Source organism: Danio aesculapii, chromosome 20, assembly GCF_903798145.1.
Source record: "Danio aesculapii chromosome 20, fDanAes4.1, whole genome shotgun sequence".
NCBI classification, from domain to species: Eukaryota; Metazoa; Chordata; class Actinopteri; order Cypriniformes; family Danionidae; genus Danio; species Danio aesculapii.
The window spans coordinates 8,731,610-8,754,472 of NC_079454.1; the positions used below are offsets into that span (position 1 = coordinate 8,731,610).

At 38.1% G+C, this 22,863-nt stretch overlaps 1 protein-coding gene across 1 annotated transcript; it reads left to right on the top strand.

The window, feature by feature from the left end:
- The first annotated feature begins 9,522 nt into the window (after nt 1–9,522).
- faslg (Fas ligand (TNF superfamily, member 6)) lies at nt 9,523–14,237 on the top strand. Its single transcript, XM_056445283.1, has 4 exons — nt 9,523–9,939; nt 11,513–11,558; nt 11,645–11,701; nt 13,647–14,237. The coding sequence occupies exons 1-4, from the start codon at nt 9,643–9,645 to the stop codon at nt 14,051–14,053; spliced, it is 807 nt and encodes a 268-aa protein (XP_056301258.1). The 5' UTR covers nt 9,523–9,642; the 3' UTR covers nt 14,054–14,237.
- Nucleotides 14,238–22,863: the final 8,626 nt, after the last annotated feature.

The following is a 22,863-nucleotide window of genomic DNA, read 5'->3' on the forward strand; positions in this document are numbered from 1 at the left end:
CAACATTCTGACACTCAATGACACTCGAATATCCTGTTAGAAAAGTCTAGTGGCTGGGAAGGACTATTTTACAGTGACTGGTATAATGTTAATGTTGTTTTTGTGTGTTTACATGGATGAATATGGCCACAGTGTAAATGCACAGTACAGTTACGATCTTATTGCCACATGCATCTTTATGATAACATAATATATGCCTTCAGTGATTTCCTGAAGATAGATACCAAAAAATAACACAACTGGAATAACTGCAGAAGACGCAATCGTCGATCTCATATGAAGCAAGAGATCGCAATGACATATGATGACGTGTGCAGGTGCTGTAGTGCTGTCCCATTTCTTAGGGGTAAATTTTGAAGCCCTTCCCCTTCACACTCTGTTTTAAGGGCCAAGGGGAAGGGGTAGGGGTACAAAAATAGAATTGGGATTGGGCCTTAGACATGTAGACATAGTCAAGATGATCTGCTGCAGTTCAAACTGAGCATCAGAATGGGGAAGGAAGGTGATTTCAAGGGCACCTATGGTGAAAAATCTACTTTTAAAGCTGTTTGGACAGACATTTGTGTAAGTATAGTGTATAAACTGTCATATTGGGGTGAAATAAATAAACCCAGTCCTTTTTTTTTTCAAATTTAACAACATAAAAACGGTGGACCAATTGGAGCGGTTTTCAGATCGCCCGCAACTTGACGTAGGAGTGCCCCCCCACTCACCAATATTGATTGACAGCTGCGAGCATTAACATATCTCCGTAGTAACGCATATAATCAACAAGACAGGACGAGCGCAAAGCAACCAGGAATAAAAGGTCTGTTCAGTTTGCTAGGATCATCAATCATCATCAAACGTGATAAAGAGTGAGTTTTACAAGTTTAAAATGTTTTAAAACAGAGCCTGTGTGTAATGAATTACAGCGATTCACTTCAGATTCACTTCATCAGCACAGCCGCATGTCAGAACAATTATAAAAGACGCTTCAATCCCGGTTTGTGGACGCTAAATCAGGTTTATTTTGTACATTAACATAACAGATATCCATACAGCAGTGTATATTACCAGTATCATGTCACATATGCGTGCAAAACCAGTGCAAAGTTTAACGCGCTGTCACTGTGTGTGTGTGTGTATGCGCTGTGTGTGTGTGTCCTCGCTGTGTGTGTGCGTGAACTTTGTAATGACATTTTGTGTGACTCATTGTTGCAACTCCACAAAAATGCATCAAATAATGATTGTTAAAGTTCTTACTGTAGTATTTCTCAGAAACGTTACGCGAGATCTGCTTCCTGAGGCAGCCGAGGGCAGCGATTGAGGCATGTTGCTGAAAGGCACGTGGGAACGGTGGGCAGTCAGGACTAGCCTTAAAGGCCCAGTGCAAAAAAAACAGCAACAACCTTTTCCCAGCTAAAATACAGACACTTCAAACAGCTATAATAAATAATCTGATGGGTGTTTTGAGACTTTACAGACACATTCTGGGGACACAAAAGACTTATATTAAATATGAAAAAAGGGGTAACCTATGTGCCCTTAAAGTGACTTTGAACGTGGCATTGTTGTTGTTATTTCAGAAACTGCTGATCTACTGGGATTTTCATGCACAACCATCTGTAGGGTTTACAGAGAATGGTCTGAAAAAGAGAGAATATCCAGTGAGCGGCAGTTCTGTGGGCCCAAATGCCTTGTTGATGTCAGAGGAGAAAGTCCAGACTCAAATAACCATTACAACCGAGGTATGTAGAAGGGCATCTCTGAACACACAACACATCCAACCTTGAGGCAGATGGGCTACAGCAGCAGAATACCATACCGAGTGCCACTCCTGTCAGCTAAGAAAAGAAAATTGAGGCTACAATTCACACAGGCTCACCAAAATTACACAATGGAAGATTGGAAAAATGTTGCCTGGTCTGAGGAGTCTCGATTTCTGCTGCGACATTCAGATGGCAGGGTCAGAATTTGGCATCAACAACATGAAAGCATGGATCCATCCTGCTTTGTATCAACGGTTCAGGCTGGTAGTGTAATGGTGTGGGGGATATTTTCTTGACACACTTTGGGACCATTAGTACTAATTGAGCATTGTGTCAATGCCACAGCCTACCTGAGTATTGTTGCTGACCATGTCCATCCCTTTATGACCACAGTGTATCCATCTTCTGACAGCTACTTCCAGCAGGATAACGCACCATGTCATAAAGGGCGAATCACCTCAGACTGGTTTCTTAAACATGTCAATGAGTTCATTGTACTCAAATGGCCTCCACTGTCACCAAAACTCAATCCAATAGAGCACCTTTGGTGTGGATGTGGTGGAACGGGAGATTCACATTATGGATGTTCAGCCGACAAATCTGCAGCAACTGTGTGATGCTATCATGTCAATATGGACCAAAATCTCCATTTCTTGTTGAATCTATGCCACAAAGGATTAAGGCAGTTCTGAAGGAAAAAGGGGCTCCAAACCAATACTAGTAAGGTGTACCTAATAAAGTGGCCTGTGAGTGTCTCAACATTTCAATATCAATACTTTTCCTCATTCTTATGTTATTGATTAATCAATTGATTGAATGGTTGTAGTTTTTTGAAGTTAAGTTCAGTTTAAATGTATTTACTGAAATAAATGTAAAGGGCTATTCCTTGATTGTCTATGAAATCATGTAGTCTTTTTGTGTTATTGCTCTTTATTTGATTTTTTTCATGTGAAGGACTCACAAAGGCACAAAATGTGTAACTTATATAATATTCTTTCAAAAAATTCACCTTTTCAGCAATTTAAGAATAAATAGTAATAAGTGCATGTTTTCACACAACCATCAAACCTTTACCCACATCTATGGAAACTTATATTACCGAATGAGAGATGTTATTGCAGCATCACTTAATCTACATGATCACAAAAAATTCCATTTGTTTATATTCTTTGCGGTATCTTGTCAGATTAAATCAAAACTCGATCCACATTTGGTTTTGCTCATGATGGTAATGCGAGTTTCCATTGTTGGGGAGTTTGCAGTGCAGCTCCTCTAATGCAAACATTCACAGATTTTAACATAGGAAGTCAATTTGGCTTGCATTGTGTGCATTAATTATAGTCTTAATGCTCTAGCATTGTAGACGAATAGCATGAGAATGTATATGAGAGTGGGGTCAAGCCACTGACGAAGACAGCAGGTTTTTTCCAGGAAGGCCTAGCGACAGGGTACAGCAGACGGAGGGGGTTAAGGTGATGCCTTTTCCTGCTTCGCTTTCACAAGGCTTGGTTGAAACCACATGCTCACCTCACGTCTTGGTCTTTACCATTCTGATGCAGACCCTTGAGAATGCATACTGCAAGATCGAAAGCGCACGCACACGCATATACAGACTGTTTCATGTGGCAGCTCCTGTTCTTTAGTGGCAGATTTTACTGGGTTTATTGAAACTTCTTTTCTGCAGCATCACTGTTTACAAACACTGCGGAGCCCAATGCTGCATGGTCTAGATTCAGTTAAATGCTTTGCACATACAGTTGAAGGCAAAATGATTAGCCCTCCTGTGAAATTGTTATTCTTTTTCAAATGTTTCCCAGGTGCTGTTTAACAGAGGTTACTACATTTCTTTTGTCTTTGCCATATTGACAGTACATCATAATAAGCTAGTTATTTAGCAAGATACTAGTATTTAACTTAAAGTGCAAGTTAAAGGCTTAAATATATTAATTAGGCAAGTAAGGTCAATTAGGAAAGTCACTGGACAACACTATTTGAAAATGAATTAAAATGTCAAAGGAGGACTAATAATTTTGCTCTTCAACTATTGAACTTTATTCAATAGTGCTGTTTATGGTTTAAATTGTGTATAAGTTGCATAGAATGCTGGAGTAGCTCTAGTTCAATTAAAACTGATTCAGTTCAGATTAGTATAAATGTCACTGTTGAAGTTCAGTTCAGTTTAATACGTAATTAAGTTCAGTTCAGTTTAATAGTTTAACTGTTAACCAAGCAAGCCAGAGGTGACAGTGGCAAAGAACCTGACAATTGATGGAGGTGAAAGAACAACCCTTGGGAGAAACCAGGTTCAACCAGGCCTAGCTTATCTCCTCTGGCCAAACGTTATGGGCAGAGCTGCAGTTTGGACAGTGGAGGGTTTGAGAATGTTGAGCATCTGTCTAGGGAAGGTTAAGGTGTAAGTAGGTCACCGGGAGAGTGTTCAGACTTAAAGCCAGGACACACCAAGTCAATTGGTCAACTAGCACCAACAAATCCCAACTGTGTTGTTGCTTAGCATTGTATCATGTCTGGACCAAAAAGCTGTGTGTGAGCACAAAACGAGAGCCCGGTTCTGCACCCGTGTAAGGGGCTGATAACCCCGAATGCACTTTTTGAGTTTAGAGGCACATGTTTTGCATGGTTTTGGATTGTAAGGTTTTTTGCCTGCTGCTTATGCGCCCTGCACGCCTTGCGTTTTTGTCGTTGCGCGGTATCAACTCGTCAACTCTGAGCAGAAAAAAATTCGTTGCATCAGTCGTGTCTTCTTCATTCTCCAATCAAATGAAAGTGGGCTGGGGTTTCCGTTGAGGTGACTGCTGTGTATGTGTTGTCGAGACGACTAGCAAATTTTGGAGATAGAGGAGAGACTAGCGGTCACTGTTTTAAGTTATCCAGAGATGTATGACTTTACAAATCTTAAATATCACAATATTAATAAATATTACAATTATAACAATATCAACAGCAACACTTGTGCACATTACGCAGTAGATTCAGTCATTGACTAGTAACATAAAAACTAGTCTGTTTTTTCCTCCCGCAAAGGGAAACCAAACTTCTGACGCGCACATAAATTGAAAACAAAGCAGCGTTTAGTACCATTATCGGACTCACTTATGCAAATATGTCTAATAATCTGGAAAACACCAAACCAAATAGCCTACCAACAAAGCCCAACTGCTGACCATCGGCTTGGTGTAGCCATTACGGTTTCAATTATGCCACAGCCATATCACCCTGTAGCCCAAGACCGGTTACTCACTGAAGCTGCAGGGCTAAGCCTGGTTAGTACCTGGATGGGAGACCACATGGGAAAACTAGGTTGCTGTTGGAAGTGGTGTTAGTGAGGCCAGGAGGGGGTGCTCAACCTAATGCTCCTGTAAAGTGAAGGGGACACTATACTGTCAGTAAGCTGTCAGATGAGACGTTAAAACGAGGTCTTGACTCTCTGTGGTCATTAAAAATCCTATGGCACTTTTCGTAAAAGAGTAGGGGTGTAGCCCCAGCATCTTGGCCAAAATCACTCCATCGGCCCTTGCCCATCATCCCTCCCAAGCATAATCATCCACCAAATTGTCTCTATCACTGTTTCTCCAGTCCATCTATAGCTGGTGTGTGGTAAGCGCACTTGCACCTTTGTCCTGTGGCTGCCGTCATATCATCCAAGTGGATGCTGCACACTACTGGTGGTGTGGAGAGACTCCCCCTCATGATTATGAGGCACTTTTGGTGTATGGCCATACACGATAAATATGCTATATAAATACACATTACTTACTTTCAATTAATCTATGACCACACAAAACATCTGCTGTAGATACAAGCTGGATCTATGATTGCGTGAACCTCGGGATAAGGAGAAACAGACAGACAAACATACAGTAGATGCCATGCAAATTAGTGACTTTTTTTCCTGATTAATGCAGCCAAACAATCCAGTTTCCAATCATGGTCCTCACAACCAAAGCATTTTGAAGGCAAGCCTGAAAACTTTGCCTAAAAAGCATAGCGGCTAATGCTAACACTACCTCAATGACAGTACACAGGACAGACTATAAGCCACAATGACTGATTAAGATGTTTCCCATAGTGAAAAAAAATCTCTGATGCAATCCCTGCACTGCTTATTTTCATAGGCTGTTTCTCAATATGCGTTCTTTAGCGGTCTTGCGTCCTTGTGTTCTCGTGTAACGTCATCATCAGCTGCCAAAGTTCAGTTCCAATACTCAAGACCACAAGAACCGAGGATGCGTGAAACTTCCCGGATGTGTTCTTGATATCGAGGACGCACCGATGCAGACTTGAGCACCCATCCCGCTCTAGATGTCCCAGAAGTCATTGCGACTGGAGGTGGAAAGAGCAGCATTTTATTTAGATTTATTATTAAGAGATATCACTTATTTACCTTAGGAGTTTCCCTAAATGAAACGGTAAAAGTAAACATTACCATGGACATCTTAATAAAGGAATAAACACATTAAGAATGTTTGTTTGCTGAAACTTGTATTAAAAGAGGAAAAACAATAAATCGTTGAATGAATGCTGCAATGTTTAAATAATTCCCCATTAAAAAACGTGTCATGGTCACGTGACCATCAGGAAGAACGCAGTATCTCATTTCTCACAGGACGCGTTCTCTGTTCTCGTGGTCTCCAGAGTTCGTTCTTCCGAGGACACCTGGCAAGACCGATCTCAAGTCGTTCTTGGAATTGAGAAACAGCCATAGTCTCTCTTGTTTAACACACCTGATTTATATAACCAGCGCGTTAATGAGAAATCCAAGAAGGAATTTGCTGGAAATTGATGTTCCCTACATAGTATTCACTCCTCTCTACCCCATGCATACAGGAAATTTGCTGGATTCAAAGATTATTTCAATGAAAAACAAAAAGATTTTTGCTACACCACTGTTGGTAAGTCACATCTCACACATATCATCCTTTGAATGGAACACTTTCAAAATGGAATCATGGCACATGCCATGTGATGTCCATTTTACAGGGCATACGATTGAATGGAACAAACCTCTGAAATGGTAAGAGAAACATACAAAATAAGCATAGCAGGGGGTCACAAGGACCAGGATTGAGAATTGCTGATTATGATAAGTTAAGACTGAGCATCAGAAGGGAGAAGAAAGGGTATTTACGTGACTTTTAACATGCCATGATTCTTGGTGCCAAACATTCTGGTTTTAGTATTTCAGAAACTGCTACTCTCCTGGGATTTTCACACATGACCATCTCCACAGTTCACAGAAAATGGTCTGAAAATGAGTAATGAGTTCAAGTTCTATTGGTAGAAATGCCTCGTTGATGCTAGAGTTTAGAGGATAATAACCACACTAGTTCAGTTGATAGAGTCAAGGTCTTCAAAACAGCAGCTTCAAACACAAAACCCAGTAAACCTTGAATCAGATGAGCTGCAGTGTAGATGTTGCCTAGTTTGATTTGTCCTAAACATCATGAAAGCCTGCCTTGTACCATTGGTTCAGGCTGTTGGTGAGGATGTAATGGTGTGGGAGGGATTTCCTTGACACACGTTGTATTCCGTAGTTTAAAAAAAGTAAAACAATGCACTTACTATTATTACACATAGTTATGCATAATAACAGCAAGGAAAGTACTTATTTGAAATAAGTTTAGTTTCAGATTGCTACACCAACCTGACGAGACAATCAAACTCGTTTGAAGACTTGCAGCTAAATATGTCAGCCTCTGTACTTCACAGCATATCAGAACGGATGCCAGTGGTCTTAAAAAAAGATCTGAGGCCTTTCTGAATAACTCTTTCTAGGTCACAGGTAACCCTTTGCTTTGTGTGCAGACACCATACCCCACTGACCTGTGGAAGTGCCCCGCACAAGCTACAAAGCAAGATATGATCTGCTGAAGTTCACTGATGGACATATTTATCCCAATCTGAGGATATCTCAATCTTTTAACCAAAGTTCGGCTTTTATCAAATATTAAAACCAAATAATGTTTACACTATAATTGTTACAGTTCGGTTATACTAGTTTTTTTGTACTTTTATATACAGGAACAAAAGATATGGTTAAAAAATTGAGAATAGCAGTGACAGTATTGATTCAGTAAATTGGGTCCCAATGGGCACCTTAATGTTAAAATGACATCGAATTGACATCAATCAGGACATCAAAAAAGTGAATGGATTTAATGTCAAAACCTGTTACTGTAAACTTTATTGTCTCCTTTTGGGGCGATTTGTTCTGCAGCATACTAGATTTACAACACATACAGTTGAAGTCATAATTATTAGCCCCCCTTTTCATTTTTTTTTTCTTTTTAAATATTTCCCAAATTAAGTTTTCACAGTATGTCTGGTAGCATTTTTTCTTCAGGAGAAAGTCTTATTTGCTTTATTTCGGCTAGAATAAAAGCACTTTTTTAATTTTTTAAAAACCATTTTAAGGTCAAAATTATTAGCCCCTTTATTAAGTGCGCTATTTGACCCTATGTATGTATACATGTATAAAAGTCTTGCTGCCTATCGAAGTTTTATGAACATCAAATAATAACTTGACTTCTAGTTGATCATTTGGTATCAGAGGTGGCTTATATGAAAGGCAAAGGCCTCTAGATTACACTTATTTTACCAAAATAAAATATGATCATGACTTGATTTTCAATTATTTAATTAGGACAGTAAGGTCTGACTTTGCTTAGACAAAATCTTGACTAGGCTGGGCTGGGCTGGCCGATCCTGGAGCACCTTGACCTTTGTTTTCAGAACCTTTGATGCGGAGGCTGAAGTATGGGAAGGAGCGCTATCCTGATGAAGAATTTGCCCTCTCATGTGGTTTGTAATGTAATGGGCAGCACAAATGTCTTGATACCTCAAGCTGTTGCCATCCACTCTGCAGATCTCTCGCACTGAATGTAAACCCCAACCATGATTTTTCCTTCACCAAACTTCAGATTCTATGGTCTACTGCAGTATTTGTGATGTTTGGGATACAGTTTATTACATGATTCATCTGAAAAATCTACCTTCTGCCACTTTTCCAAATGATCAACTAGAAGTCATGTTATTATTTATTGCTCTTACAACTGGGATCGACGACAAGACTTTTGTCAGGTAGTGTATGTATGTAACATTATGCAAATACAATGCTCAGCATAAATGAGTACACCCCTCACAGATTTGAATTAATATTTTCTATAGGATGCTGTACAATAATATTATAGTGCATATCATAACTAATCTAACAAAAGAACAGACCAAACTTTAGTACACCTAAATTAGTATTGTTTAGATTAATACTAAATCTAAAATTTAGTTAAAATATTGTAGTTTGTAATTTGTTTTTGCAATAACTTCTTTGCATTTAAATGTATTTTCTAGTGTCAGATGTCAGGTGACTAAACTTTTATTTTAATGGATATAAACAATTAATAAAACAGTTTTGTTTAAATGCACCATGTTCATTGAGAAATTGTGCTGAGCACTGTACATACATATGTCCACAATCATTTATTAGAGATTATTTTCACACGTTAATGTCACTAATAACTAGGTGAGCAGTAATTGCATGCGAATGCAAAAAGACTCGAGATGAATGGTTTCCTGTCCATGATGTCACTATTATACCCTTCCAGTTATGCCTTCATGCATATTGGTTTCCACAAAAGCGATTGCTAATGCACCAACCAAAAAAATCAATATATATCTCAGACATCAGTGTGCGTGACAGAAGAAAGGAGAGAATCTGTGACAGAGAGACGGACTCTCTCTCCCTCTATGTGTGTGTGTATGTGGGTGGGAAAACCACACTGCATGACCGACCTTTTTAACTACTGATGCTCAGCAACAACCTTCACAAGTCCTACTTTCTTGTCACTCACACCTTCACATACTCGTCTCTGCAAACATGAGTGCTAACTTCGGCCACTCGTCCCAACCAGTGTTCATGGTGGATTCTGCTGGAAATCACCCAAAACAGCATCGCTACTACCACCAGCAGGTGCCCAGGCACCCAGAGCCACCGCTGGTCCCCTGTTGGACGTTTCCCCCAGCTCGAGCTGAGATGAAGAAGAAAGGCTGGGGAGGAATGAATGCCGGGATAGCTTGGGTAGTGACGCTGACACTCCTGCTGGTTTTTGCAGCTTTGGGTCTGGGAGCCTATCAGATCCTGAGATTACAGACTAAACTGGAACAGCTGACACAGGTAAGACCTACAGAATGTATCGAACTAGGTTTAAGAAAAATAGCTCAAGCTAAACCTTTAGCAAGTTATAAAAGTACAATATGTTATCATCTTGATGGTCATGCCTATTTTGCAACTGCAAGTCATTTAACTCTTATTAGAGTAGTCAAATATTAGCAGGCATCTAGGTACAGTAGGTTGGTAGTACTGTTTTGTAGAATAAGTTGTCATGTTATTACAAAGTTTTATCCTAGAGTATGTGGGAGTCTACAAATACATCTACTAATACATTCATGACTGTAACTGATGTAGTTATCTATTATTTTATAGACAAAAGTCAAGTCATAAAGGTTTTGGGGCATTTGTATGCTTGGGAACTGTGCATGGACTCATGCATACTATAGTAGTTTATAGTAAGCACTATTTTGTTTTTGAATCATACTATAGTGAAGGATGTGAATGAATTTGTTGTGGTAAGTCTATAACCCTGCTGAAAAATCCAGCTTAAACCAGCCTAGGCTAGTTGGCTGGTTTTAGCTGGTTGACCAGCCTGGTTTTAGAGGGGTTTTGGCCATTTCCAGGCTGGTTTCCAGCCATTTCCAGCCTGGTTTAAGCTGGACATAGCTGGTTTTGGCTGGGCTCCCAGCCTGGCTAGGCTGGTCAAGCTGGTTTTAAGTGGTCATCACCTGACCTGACCAGCTAAGACCAGGCTGGAAATGGCTGGAAACCAGCCTGTAAATGGCCAAAACCCCTCAAAAACCAGGCTGGTCGACCAGCTAAAACCAGCCAACCAGCCTAGGCTGGTTTAAGCTGTTTTTTTCAGTAGGGTTTGATATGGCAATACAACAACTATATTAACATGAACAAATTGCTGTAGTTTTTCTACAATTGTAATGTCTATATTATACTATAATACACCACAGTTTAGTGTAGTAAAAATTAAACTATACTCCAAAATTTGTTAAAGTTTGTTAGTTCACTATAGTTAAAACCACAATATGCATTCATTAACAGAGTTGTAAATACTAAAAAACAGAACGTATAATAACCTTTACTATAATATGGTTCAAAAACACAAGTATTTACTATAAATTACTATAGTGTTTTTTTTTTTATGTAGAGATTAAAGCCTTTTTTTGAGATTTTGATGTCTTCATTTAAGTGAAATTTGTATTTTCACTGGTTGTCGTATAAATATTTTTTGCCATTCTCCAAGATAGAAGATAAAAGATTAGAAGGCTTGATTATTCATACACCGCCTGGAAAGCAGCCCAATATTCTGTTTGTTATGTCACTCAAACCTCTTTGATTTGCATGGGAGTATCATTTTTTTCAGTTTCCATTCTGACATATACATATGACCGAGTAGGAATTGCAAGAGAGAGAGAGAGAGAGAGAGAGACAGAAAGAAATGTGGTCACTGGTCGAAGGCTACAGGAAATCCTCTAGAACAGTCTAACACCTGCTTGTGCTTTTCACAATGTAGACAAACTTTGTGCATATCTATATTTGCTAAATAAAATCTACAGTTCCTTACTATGTATCAATACATGCATTAATATTGATACATTTTTTTTCTTCCCTCTAATGACAGGAATTGCCCACTATAATGCAGAGCAATGCCCCACAGAAACAAGTCGGTGAGTTGTGTGTCCCAAACAGGATTTATAATTTATGCTGTGCTAGTAAATAAGATGATCTGATGCCATATTTAATTGTCCAACAGGTCTGAATCCTGCCGAGCTGAAGAAGAACAAGCACAAATCAGCTGCACATTTGATAGGTAAGTGAAGTGAGTATAGTTTTACCCATACTTGAAAAACTCAGTTCTCTCCAGAGCACACAGGAGTGTAAGAGCTTTTGCTTTCAGATCACAGGGAACACTCAACCACGTTCCTGGAGGACCACCAGCTTTGCACATCTTCTGTGTCTTCTTAATCAAACACACCTGATTTAGATTATCAGCTCATTAGCAGAGACTGAATGAACTGTAATGGGTGTGACCGAAAAAGAAGACATATAAACAAGCAGTGTTAGTGGTCCTCCAGGAACGTGGTTGAGAAACACTGGCTGCATCCGAAATCCCATACTTTCATACTATATAGTATGTTAAAAACAGTATGGAGCCGAGTAGTATGTCTGAATTCATAGAATTTGAAAATCAGTATGTGAGAAGTACACGGATTTCCTACTACTCCCGGTGAGATTCTGAAGTGCGCATTGGATGAACGTTATGCCATCCCATGATGCCCCGCAAGAAAATGTATGAATCAGAGTAAAGCGACGCAACTCACGCGGGTAGATGATGTGATCATGGCAAAATGGCAGATGTAGTGCGTCCGAGTTCAATTCATACTACTACAAATACGAGTACTACATACTCCAACAACCGAGTAGTACGTTTAAAAATTTAAATGCAGTACCTACTGAGTAGTAGGCGGTTTTGGACAGCCACTGACTTAGTCCCAATTAAAGAAAAAGTCCTCTTCTACAAAAACCCAACCATTGTTAAAGCACCATTAGCCAAAACTCAATCATGACTGTTCATTCAATAGTATTCATGTTCTAGTCAAATTCTAGAGTCCACGAAACAGATACACCACATTAACTTTCTGGTCTTCCAATTCAGCCCTGTATGCCTTCCAGATTTTGACTGTTCAATCCAAAAATTGGAAAAAGTACAAGTCTCTTTCTTGTTGTTAGAATACTTATACCCATAAATGAACATTGTTTTGAAGACATTTAACCCCAACCTACTAAAAAGTATCTTAAACATTATAAAAAGAGGATATCATTTACAAAAATCCCAACAAACACAACATAAACAAGTTATTTTCACTTAGGCCAAAGCAAAGAACCTACAAAATTACATTTAAACAAAAACAATCTTGTTCGTGAAGAACAATACATTTCACCACTGTAAATAACCAGATAGGCACCAAGAAGGCAAATTATTTTTCGGATGCAGATCAAAAGTTCTCCATTTTGTATCTCTCCTTCAAGTTTCATTAAAAGAGAGACTTTAAAACCCTTTACTTAACGTTAATACCTCAAAGAGACACTATTCGATCACCAAACATCACCAATTAAATAATACCATCTCCTCATCACATAGCATACATAAAGCTTCATTCACACATGATGTCAATTTAAACTCAAGTACATTCCATTCTGATCCTGAACCTAGGCAAAAAAAATTATATCTATAGTTTCCCCTTCAATAGCCATTCCACAAGTTTTCCAAATTTATAGTTTAGCTTGACCAACAACAAAATTTGACGAAGTCTACAACCCTTTATGTTCTTTATAAGGTAGGTAGGTAGGTAGGTGGATGGATGGATGGATGGATGGATGGATGGATGGATGGATGGATGGATAGATGGATAGATAGATAGATAGATAGATAGATAGATAGATAGATAGATAGATAGATAGATAGATAGATAGATAGATAGATAGATAGATAGATAGATAGATAGATAGATAGATAGATAGATAGATAGATAGATAGATAGATAGATAGATAGATAGATAGTGCTGTAAATTCAAGTTGCCAAGTCTCTGACACCTTAACCATTGGGCCACATCTTCCCTTGGCAGAAATAAATTTCCTTTGCATCTCAGTAGAAATTACATTCATGAATTGAGTCATCTCTACTTGATAGAAAATAATTCTTAATGATGCTGATGTTTTTCTGACTGAAGAACTGATTATTTTTCTACAACAGGTTATGCCGGACAAAGTAAATCATCTGGGCATCTGAAGTGGATATCCAAGCATGGTGATGCGTTCACAGATGGTGTAAGATACATTGACGGTGGCCTTCAGGTCAATGAGACTGGTTTGTACTTCGTTTACTCCCGCGTGGAGTTTCTTTCGCATACTTGCAAGTCCTTTGACAGTCTTGCTCACAAAATGAGTCTACAAAGAAATGGGAACAATCGGATAATCATGGAGGATAACATCGAGGGCTTCTGTATGACCTCAAATAACCACCCGTGGATGACGGGCAGTCAACTCGGTTCTCTTCAGCAGCTCAGAGAGTTAGATTGGCTGTTCGTCAATGTCTCGCGCCCTCATCTGCTCAGCAAAAATTATCATAGCAATTATTTTGGCCTCTTCAAGATCCACTGATCATGGCGATTATTAACCATGAAGTCCTCAGTCAGTCATATCTGATTTTGAACGTCGCATGAATTGGTCGCAAACGGCCCGAGAAGTTCTTCAGGAAATCTATTGAGAAAAGTGTGAGGTCCAGACTGAGTGAACACTACGATGCTTCTGTATCAGGAGAAAGTATATTAAATGCCAATATTTATTGTCTGGTTGTGAGATCAATGGTCATATTGACTGAATAATATATCTATAATGCTTAATAAAATGTTTCATTGTACACTTGATTTCAAAACAACAAGTGAAAGAGGAGATATCCCACACTCTTGGAGAAGATATGCAGTGGTGAGGTGTTACGGTAACCACTAATATTTGCATGTGAATGTGGGATGGTTGTCAGTGGAAATTATGCTGAATTCTGGTTGAATGTTTCCAAAGTTATTTATTTAAATTCTAAACAAAGTGGGTTTTTTTTACATCTACTGTGTAGAAGGTGTACTTTATTAAGCTTTTGGACAAATCACAGCAATAGTAGTGATGTATTATAAATTAAGGGCAAGGAAAACTAATTATTTTTGCACACTTGAATGTGACTCAAATTAGTCTCTAGTCAGCCGAATATCCTCCGTGGACCACAAGGCAGCTATTTTTTGCAGAGTTGCGGGTTCATTCCTCGTCATTTCTGCGAAGACCCTCAGACTGGCGTTACTGCTTTGCTGCTGAACCACATATGAAGATTTAAAGGTTTTGTGCAAGCATCACCGCAGCTGTACACCATGTGCTTGTTCATTTCTCATGCTTCCTTCCTGTGCATATAGGTTCAGTGTTTGCAGAGGTCAAACAGCTTTAATGAGAAATGAAAACTTAGAACATTCATTCAATTAGTCCTAAAAAGTGAGTTAGCCAAGTGCAAATGTTGGTTTTACATGGCAATATCTGAAATAGAAACCATGTAATTAGAAGGTTTCATGTTTATGACTCCAGTGAAACCTGTTTTATTTTTTATTTTTTGCAGTACTGTATGTGTTACACCTCAGTATTCCACTTAGTATGAGGGTGAGTGGAAACGAGGCCTACTCTTTCAGCACCTCCAACTCTTTTAGATAGGCACACACAACACATTCACCCACAGGAAGTGACCACTGGAGAGTAAGCACCCACAATTGATCCACTCTCTCAAAATAACAAAGACAATTTAGGACCAATGACCCTTCTACTCCTACTTTGGGACTTTGGTAACATGTAATGTGGTACATTGATAAAACCAATGGGTCAAGAAGAGCAACAGATGGTGGTGCTTTAATTATCTCAGGTTTCAGAATGAATCACGATGGCTCTGCACCAAGCATTGTGTGAACGACAAGACTGATGTTTGTAATGACCTTTTGAACAGCTTCAGTATCTTGATAGCATTTACTGAAGCCATTTATTTACCACATTAGATCTTATAATTGCATCTTTTCTGGGGCATGCAGTTTCAAAAGATGGTATCAGTCCTGACCCCGAAGAATGTGCTGATTTGGCCTATTAATACTACAGCAGCAAAACAAAGGGCTTTTGCATGGTTCTCCTAATGCTATTGTTTTATTGCAGGTAAAATTGAAATTTTGAATATATAGAAAAAGAATACCTAGAAGCAGATGAAACCATTTATTATAGATCAAAACTGTAAACAAAACCAAAAATAGATTTTTTTTTCACACCTCACACTGGCTGAGGTGACACATCCCTTGTGAAACTCATGTGAAAAACAAATGAACAACTTTAAACATATTAAGTGGTTAAATATGCATTTATGGTTCAGTTAATTTGGCAATTAGTTAATTATGATTTATAGTTAAGTTACATTTAAATATAAAGTCCCTGTGATAAAATCAAGTCTTTAACAGTGTCCTTATTAGCTTAAAGATTCACAAAATACATTGGTCAACACCACTGCTGAGCATTTTTTAAGCCACATTGTACGCAAAAACATGGTTTGGAACTTCCTCCGAGCATCTGATACCATCGCAAACATGTTACTAATCGTGTCAACTTGCAAGATAGACATGCAAAGTACACTACCTGACAAAAGTCTTCTCGCCTATCCAAGTTTTAGGAACATCAAATAATAACTTGACTTCCAGTTTATCATTTGGTATCAGAAGTGGCTTATATGAAAGGCAAAGGCCTCTAGATTACGCTTATTTTACCAAAATAAAATATGATCATGACTTGATTTTCAATTATTTAATTAGGACAGTAAGATCTGACTTTGCTTAGACAAAATCTTGTCTAGGCTGGGCTGGGCTGGGCGATCCTGGAGCACCTTGACCTTTGTTTTCAGGAACTTTGATGCGGATGCTGAAGTATGGGAAGGAGCACTATCCTGATGAAGAATTTGACCTCTATTGTGGTTTGTAATGTATATGGGCAGCACAAATGCTGATCACAAAAAGATTTCTATGAGAATCTTGGGTCAATGCAGGTTCCAATAGGTCTTCTGTTGTATTTGTGATGATTGGGATGCAGTTCAACAGATGATTCATTGGAAAAATCTACCTTCTGCCACTTTTCCAAATGATCAACTAGAAGTCAGGTTATTATTTGGTGCTCTTACAACTGGGATAGATGACAAGACTTTTGTCAGGTAGGGCATATTTCATTTTTTATTTTATATATACAGTCAAACACACAGCCTAGCAATGACAGCATGCACAAGCACACAACAGAAAGACTTGTCCAGTGTCTTATATTTTTTCTCTCCAAATATTATGAAAAAAATGTACATTGATGTAATTTAATACATGTAACTTTTGCTATTTTTATCATCTACAGTAAAGTAATAAAAATAACTCGTCATCATCACTTATTCCAAAATAACTTGTGTATGCTGTATCATTTAACACACAGTACTAATCCCAAAGATCCTTGAGTAAGAAAAGTGTCTCCAAGGTCAACAAATAATGCCTGTAGTTAAGAAATAGTCTGATGCTATTTCATGCTAGACTTTTATGCTAAGCATAGCCCAAATTTCAAGAAAGGATTTGGACGTATTTCTTTGGCAAGTTTTGTAAAGTTTTTTTTTTCCAATGCTTGGCTCCACATAACATTACAAAGAATCAGCAAGAGTCCATCAGAAGAGGTTACAGAAGCTGTCATTAGAGCTACCCAGGAATTTCTTGTGAATAGCTTCATTGACATTAGCCAGTTTTAGATACAGTTTTTTTTTTTTGCTGTTTTGACCATAGACTGTAAAATATATGGACGTTGCATCCTTGACGTCACCCATAGGTTACTGAAGAGCGCAAAAGAAGCTACAAGTAGGCGCGGCCAACCGTCGACATTTTGTTTGCGTGTCATCGCACCCACGGCGGGATACCAAACAAGGGCAAAGAGGCGGAGAGTGGGCGGAGCTACAGACACCTGCTGGTATTTTGCTTAGGCCTGGCAGACAGACTTTACTTTGGGAGAAACGCTTGATACTTTATTACCTGCGACTCGTTTGTGTTCTGACCACATGTGCTTGGCTGTACACTATATCAACAAAGTGTTTAGACTTTCAAAAACACTGTTGTAATACATTGAGCCACTAAACATTGTTCTTATTATGTTTTTCTACAGGAGAAAAACGTGAATTACTTCCAAACACTTCAATTATAGTGTGTGTTAGTAAATCCATATCATCTGATAATTGTAAGAAATAAGTCCAAAAGGCAGCTGACTGTGTAAAGCCACATAAAACAAAACAAAAATACGATGAATATGGCAAGATCAGTGGCTAATCTGCCGGATTCAGCTGAGGTGAAGTGACGGCGACCAGCGAGACCTAGCTGTCACTCAAGTGGCCATGCCCTTAATTATGCAAACTTAATATAACCTAATATAAAGGAAATGGATGAGTTATAAAAAAATTCACCCCCCTCACAGTTGTCATGGAGGGTAATAATAGCTATATGAACCAAAATCGTTCTTTGTACCAGGCTGTAAACACCTTTTGTTCTGCTGTAAAGTTGGCCATTCTGACATTTCAAAGTCATTTAATACTGAAGATATTATGCCACCACATTATTTACATATTCTATCATATTTTTGAAGGAATTCATAGGTCTAAATGAAACACGAGTGTCATATTATAAACCTACAGTACTATGCCTACTTGGTTTGTTCAGCTCTGATGATGATGATGAGATTTATGATTTATGTCAGGGGCTTCCTAAAAAAGAAAGAGAGAACCTCTTTGAAGGCCATAATCAAACACAACCCAATGCCTTACACTTCTAATGTGATACACATCATGTGTCTCTGAAAGTGGTGAGCAATTTTTTGGCTTTCATTTACGTTCAACCTCATCTCATGGGAACACCTATTGATCACCACATCATCACCACAAAAAGAAAACATTACCCTTTTATCTACTCAAAGCACTAGTGCATTAACTGGAACATGTGGATTTTAGCACGATTAAAGATTCTAAACATCATATACATTAATACATGTAAAGTATCTACTTACAGTATTGTTCAAAACAATAGCAGTACAACGTGACTAACCAGAATAATCCAGGTTTTTAGTATATTTTTTATTGAAACATGGCAAACAAGTCACCAGTAGGTGCAGCAGGTTCTCAGAAAACAAACAAGACCCAGCATTCATGATATGCACGCTCTTAAGGCTGTGCAATTTGGCAGTTAGTTGAAAGGGGTGTGTTCAAAAAAATAGCAGTGTGGCATTCAGTAAGTGAGGTCATCAATTTTGTGAAAATACAGGTGTGAATCAGGTGACCCCTATTTAAGGATGAATCCAGCACTTGTTGAACATGCATTTGAAAGCCTGAGGCAAATGGGTCATTCAAGACATTGTTTAGAGGAAAAGTGTACTTTGATTTTAAAGTTGATTGGAGATGTGAAAACCTATAAAGAGGTGCAAAGAATTATAGGCTGTTCAGCTAAAATGATCTCCAATGCCTTAAAATGGAGGCAAAACCAGAGAGACATGGAAATAAACGGAAGACAACAATTAAAATTGAAGGAAGAATAACCAGAATGGCAAAGGCTCAGCCAATGATCAGCTCCAGAATGAACAAAGACAGTCTGGAGTTACCTGTAAGTACTGTGACAGTTAGAAGACGCCTGTTTGAAGCTAATCTATTTTCAAGAACTCCCGAAAAGTCCCTCTGTTAAAAAAAAAAGGCATGTGCAGAAGAGGTTACAATTTGCCAAAGAATACATCGACTGGCCTAAAGAGAAATGGACGAACATTTTGTGAACAGATGAAACTAAAATTGTTCTTTTTGGGTCCAAGGGCCACAGACAGTTTGTGAGACGGCCCCCAAAATCTGAATTCAAGCCACAATACACAGTTAAGACAGTGAAGCATGGTGGTGCATTTCTCCTATGGTGTTGGGCCTTTTTATTGTACACCAGGGATCATGGATCAGTTTGCCAAAATATGTCAAAATACATGTTGCCATAACCTCCTAGAACTTGAGTGTCCACATTCGTGGACAGCTCATTTTAGCTTTTAAGTGGCTATTTAAAATGCTTTGAACGTTTTATATTTTGTTACAGACATACAGTGTCATCCTGCAACTGTTTTGAATATATGAAATGTCCCAAACACTATTTTTAACTGTCCAAAATGAAAAAAGAAATGTTTTTACTCTCTGATAGTCAAAAGAAATTTCTATGTTAAATATGCATAAAAAAATCAGGAAAAAGTGTTTTATGTAAATTCGGACCCCGAGTCCACATCTATGGACAATATTTTTTCTCTAAACGTACATCATATCAAAAGATGATACTTAGGTTTTTATTCTAATTAGGTTCTAATAAGCCCAAATAGCAAAGATAAATAAAATATGGATGTAAAAAAAAAAAAACACCTTGGGCCTTAAGAGGTTATAGAGAAGAGGACATGCCCTTGAAATGGTTGTTTCAACAAGACAATGCCCACAAACACACTAGTAAACAGAAAAGTCTTGGTTCCAAACCAACAAAATTAATGTTATGGAGTGGCCAGCCCTATCCCCGAACCTTAATCCAATCGAGAACCTGTGAGGTGTTGTTTCGGAAGCAAAACCAAGAAATGTAAATGAACTGTGGAATGCTGTTAAAGAATCATGGAGTGGAATAGCAGCTGAAAGCTGAAAAACGGTGGTCATACAACTAAATATTGGTTTAGTGATTCACAGAATTGCTAAATCTTAGAAACAAATAAGTTTGTACAAAATAGTTTTGAGTTTGTACGGTGAACAGCAGACACTGCTATTTTTTTGAACATACCCCTTTCAACTAATTGCCCAAATGCACAGCCTTAAGAGCGTGCATATCATGAATGCTGGGTCTTGTTTGTACCTGCACCTACTGGTAACATGTTTGCCATGTTTCAATAAAAAATATATTTTAGTTAGTCAAGTTGTACTGAACAATTATTTTGAACAATTCTGCGTGTTGAAATTAATGTGAAGGTTTATAGTGAAATCTCTTATAATTTACTCATTCTCATAAAGTTCTAAACCTGGATATGAATTTGAAAAATTTGGTTAGCAAAAACAACAAAAATCTCTCTCTCTCTCTCTCTCTCTCTCTCTCTCTCTCTCTCTCTCTCTCTCTCTCTCTCTCTCTCTCTCTCTCTCTCTCTCTCTCTCTCTCCTTATAGTGAACAGCTTTGGCAATGTTTACAGCGTCAAGTCTATTGGGTTTGATGCGACAAGCTTTGCACATCTGCAGTTGTGGGTTTTCTGCAATTCTTCTTTATGTCTCATCTCAAATTCTGTTATGTTATATGAGGACTGGTGATACATGCCCATTTTTAAGCCACTGCGCTTTATATTTGGGATGATAATGTGCAGATGAGGAATTTTGCCTTGTTTCCTCCACACATGGATGACCTTAGCTTCACTAATCTGTGAAATGCTTCACTGAGTCTGTAGGTACTTTAGACAAGTTTTATTTTATTTATTTTTTATTTTTTACAAATTCTAAGCATGTGTGTCCAGTCTTCCATAAAGGCCAGATCGGTGGGTTGATTTTACCTGCTTGATGACAGCTTAGAAAATGTATTAAAAATGAAAAACTGGCGTAATTTAAATGCTTAAGTATTCATCCAATTAACTGTGTAGTTAGTTAAAGTCATTTTTACAGCATCAAGTTGTTTGGGTATGATGTGAAAAGCTTTGCAAGTCTGCAGTTGTGGGTTTTCTGCACGTCTTTTGTCATCTCAAGTTCTGTCTGGCTGGATGGGGTCGGTTGATATGTGCCAATTTTTAAACCGCATCCTTTTATGTATTTGTATTTTGACCCTCTGTTAGTTTCTGCCATCGTTGTCGGTCAGTGAGCTCAGCCAGAGTGACATTCACCATCTTGGTCACCACTCTAACCAATCTCTTCTTCTCTTATTGCTCATTTGTATCAAGAGGTAAGCTCTAGAAAGAGTTCAATTTGTTTCACATTTCATTCATCCAGAATTAGAGGTTACATCATGCTGTGAACATTTTGTAGTCTTCCTCAAGTCTGCGGTTCCACTGGCCTCTTGACTTGGTTATTGCTCTGATATGCATTTGTAGCTGTTCTACCTTACACATTACCTGTCCAAAAATAAATAAATAAATCATACAATCTAATATTTAGTTGGGCCAGCTTTAGCTTTGTGTATAGCTTGCATTTTTTTGTGGCATCATTTTAATATGAATTACCATTCATTCACATCTAGAGTAAATTTTTTCAGCAAGATTAACGATGGGAGACGTCTTCTCCTGAACATCTCAAAGATTCTCAATAGGGTTACGATCTGGGGCCTCATGTACGATGACTTGTGTTGAATCAATACTAAAACATTGCGTACTAAAAAAATGTAGCTGTATGAAACACTGCATACGCGGATTAATGTGAAACTGAAACACGTGCATGAGCGCTAAACCCCTCCCTGCCTCCTCCCCCTAATAAATATGGTAATGACTCTACTTTGGCAAAACCAAACGAACAAGTAATGGCAAAAGCAAGTAAGCAAGAAGAGAAACTTCACAGAATGTGAATTGGAGGTGCTCCTATCGGAGGTAGACCGGAGAAAAACTGTTATTTGCAAAGAGGGTTGGGTATCGTTTGGGGTTATTTCGATATCGATGCTAAATCGATACTTTTAAAATGGTACCGGTGCCTGAAGCGGTAATTTTGAGCCACAAAATTATGGTGGATAACTCTAGAAAAATCTTTTATTTGACAAAATCTTTAAAAAAATAATTTTAATAGAACAATATAATTAAAATTTAAAGTAAACATCAATTCATATTTTATATATTTGAATTACATTAATATATTTCCTTTGATCATTTGTTGGTTAGCATGAATTTAAGATTTGCATTATGAAATTACATTAGCTTACAACTAACCTGTGGAAAGTCTGTCGTCAAAATACTGAACTCCATTTTTCTAGGGTTGGGGCTTGTGACTGTGTTTACATGGGTATCAGTGATCTAATGATTTGCCTTAATCTGAATAAGACAATAATATGATCAAGGTGTTTACATGAGTTGGATTTTGAATGTTTCTTTCATGATCCTGTCTTACATGTTATAGTCAGTGGTGGTTCTAGACCAGAGAAACTGGGGGGTAAAATGTTATATATAACTAGAAAATGTTATATATAACTAGTAAACTGTTATGCACTGACTGTCACCATGGGGAAGATAAAAAGTAGATATTAGAAATTAGTTCGTTAAACTATTATGTTTAAAAATGTGTTGTAAATAAATCATGTGTTGAAGACGGAAATCAAAAATGAATGAAGGCAAAACTGAACGAGTTGAATATGACTTTTACATGAGCGTGACTGAAAACTACATTTGATCAATG

Bases quoted from the DNA above. Each gene is read 5' to 3' on its own strand.
- faslg (XM_056445283.1), top strand. From the start codon at position 9,643: ATGAGTGCTAACTTCGGCCACTCGTCCCAACCAGTGTTCATGGTGGAT. The intron at 11,559-11,644 runs GTGAGTTGTGTG...ATTGTCCAACAG, and splicing joins TGCCCCACAGAAACAAGTCG to GTCTGAATCCTGCCGAGCTG. The intron at 11,702-13,646 runs GTAAGTGAAGTG...TTTCTACAACAG, and splicing joins ATCAGCTGCACATTTGATAG to GTTATGCCGGACAAAGTAAA.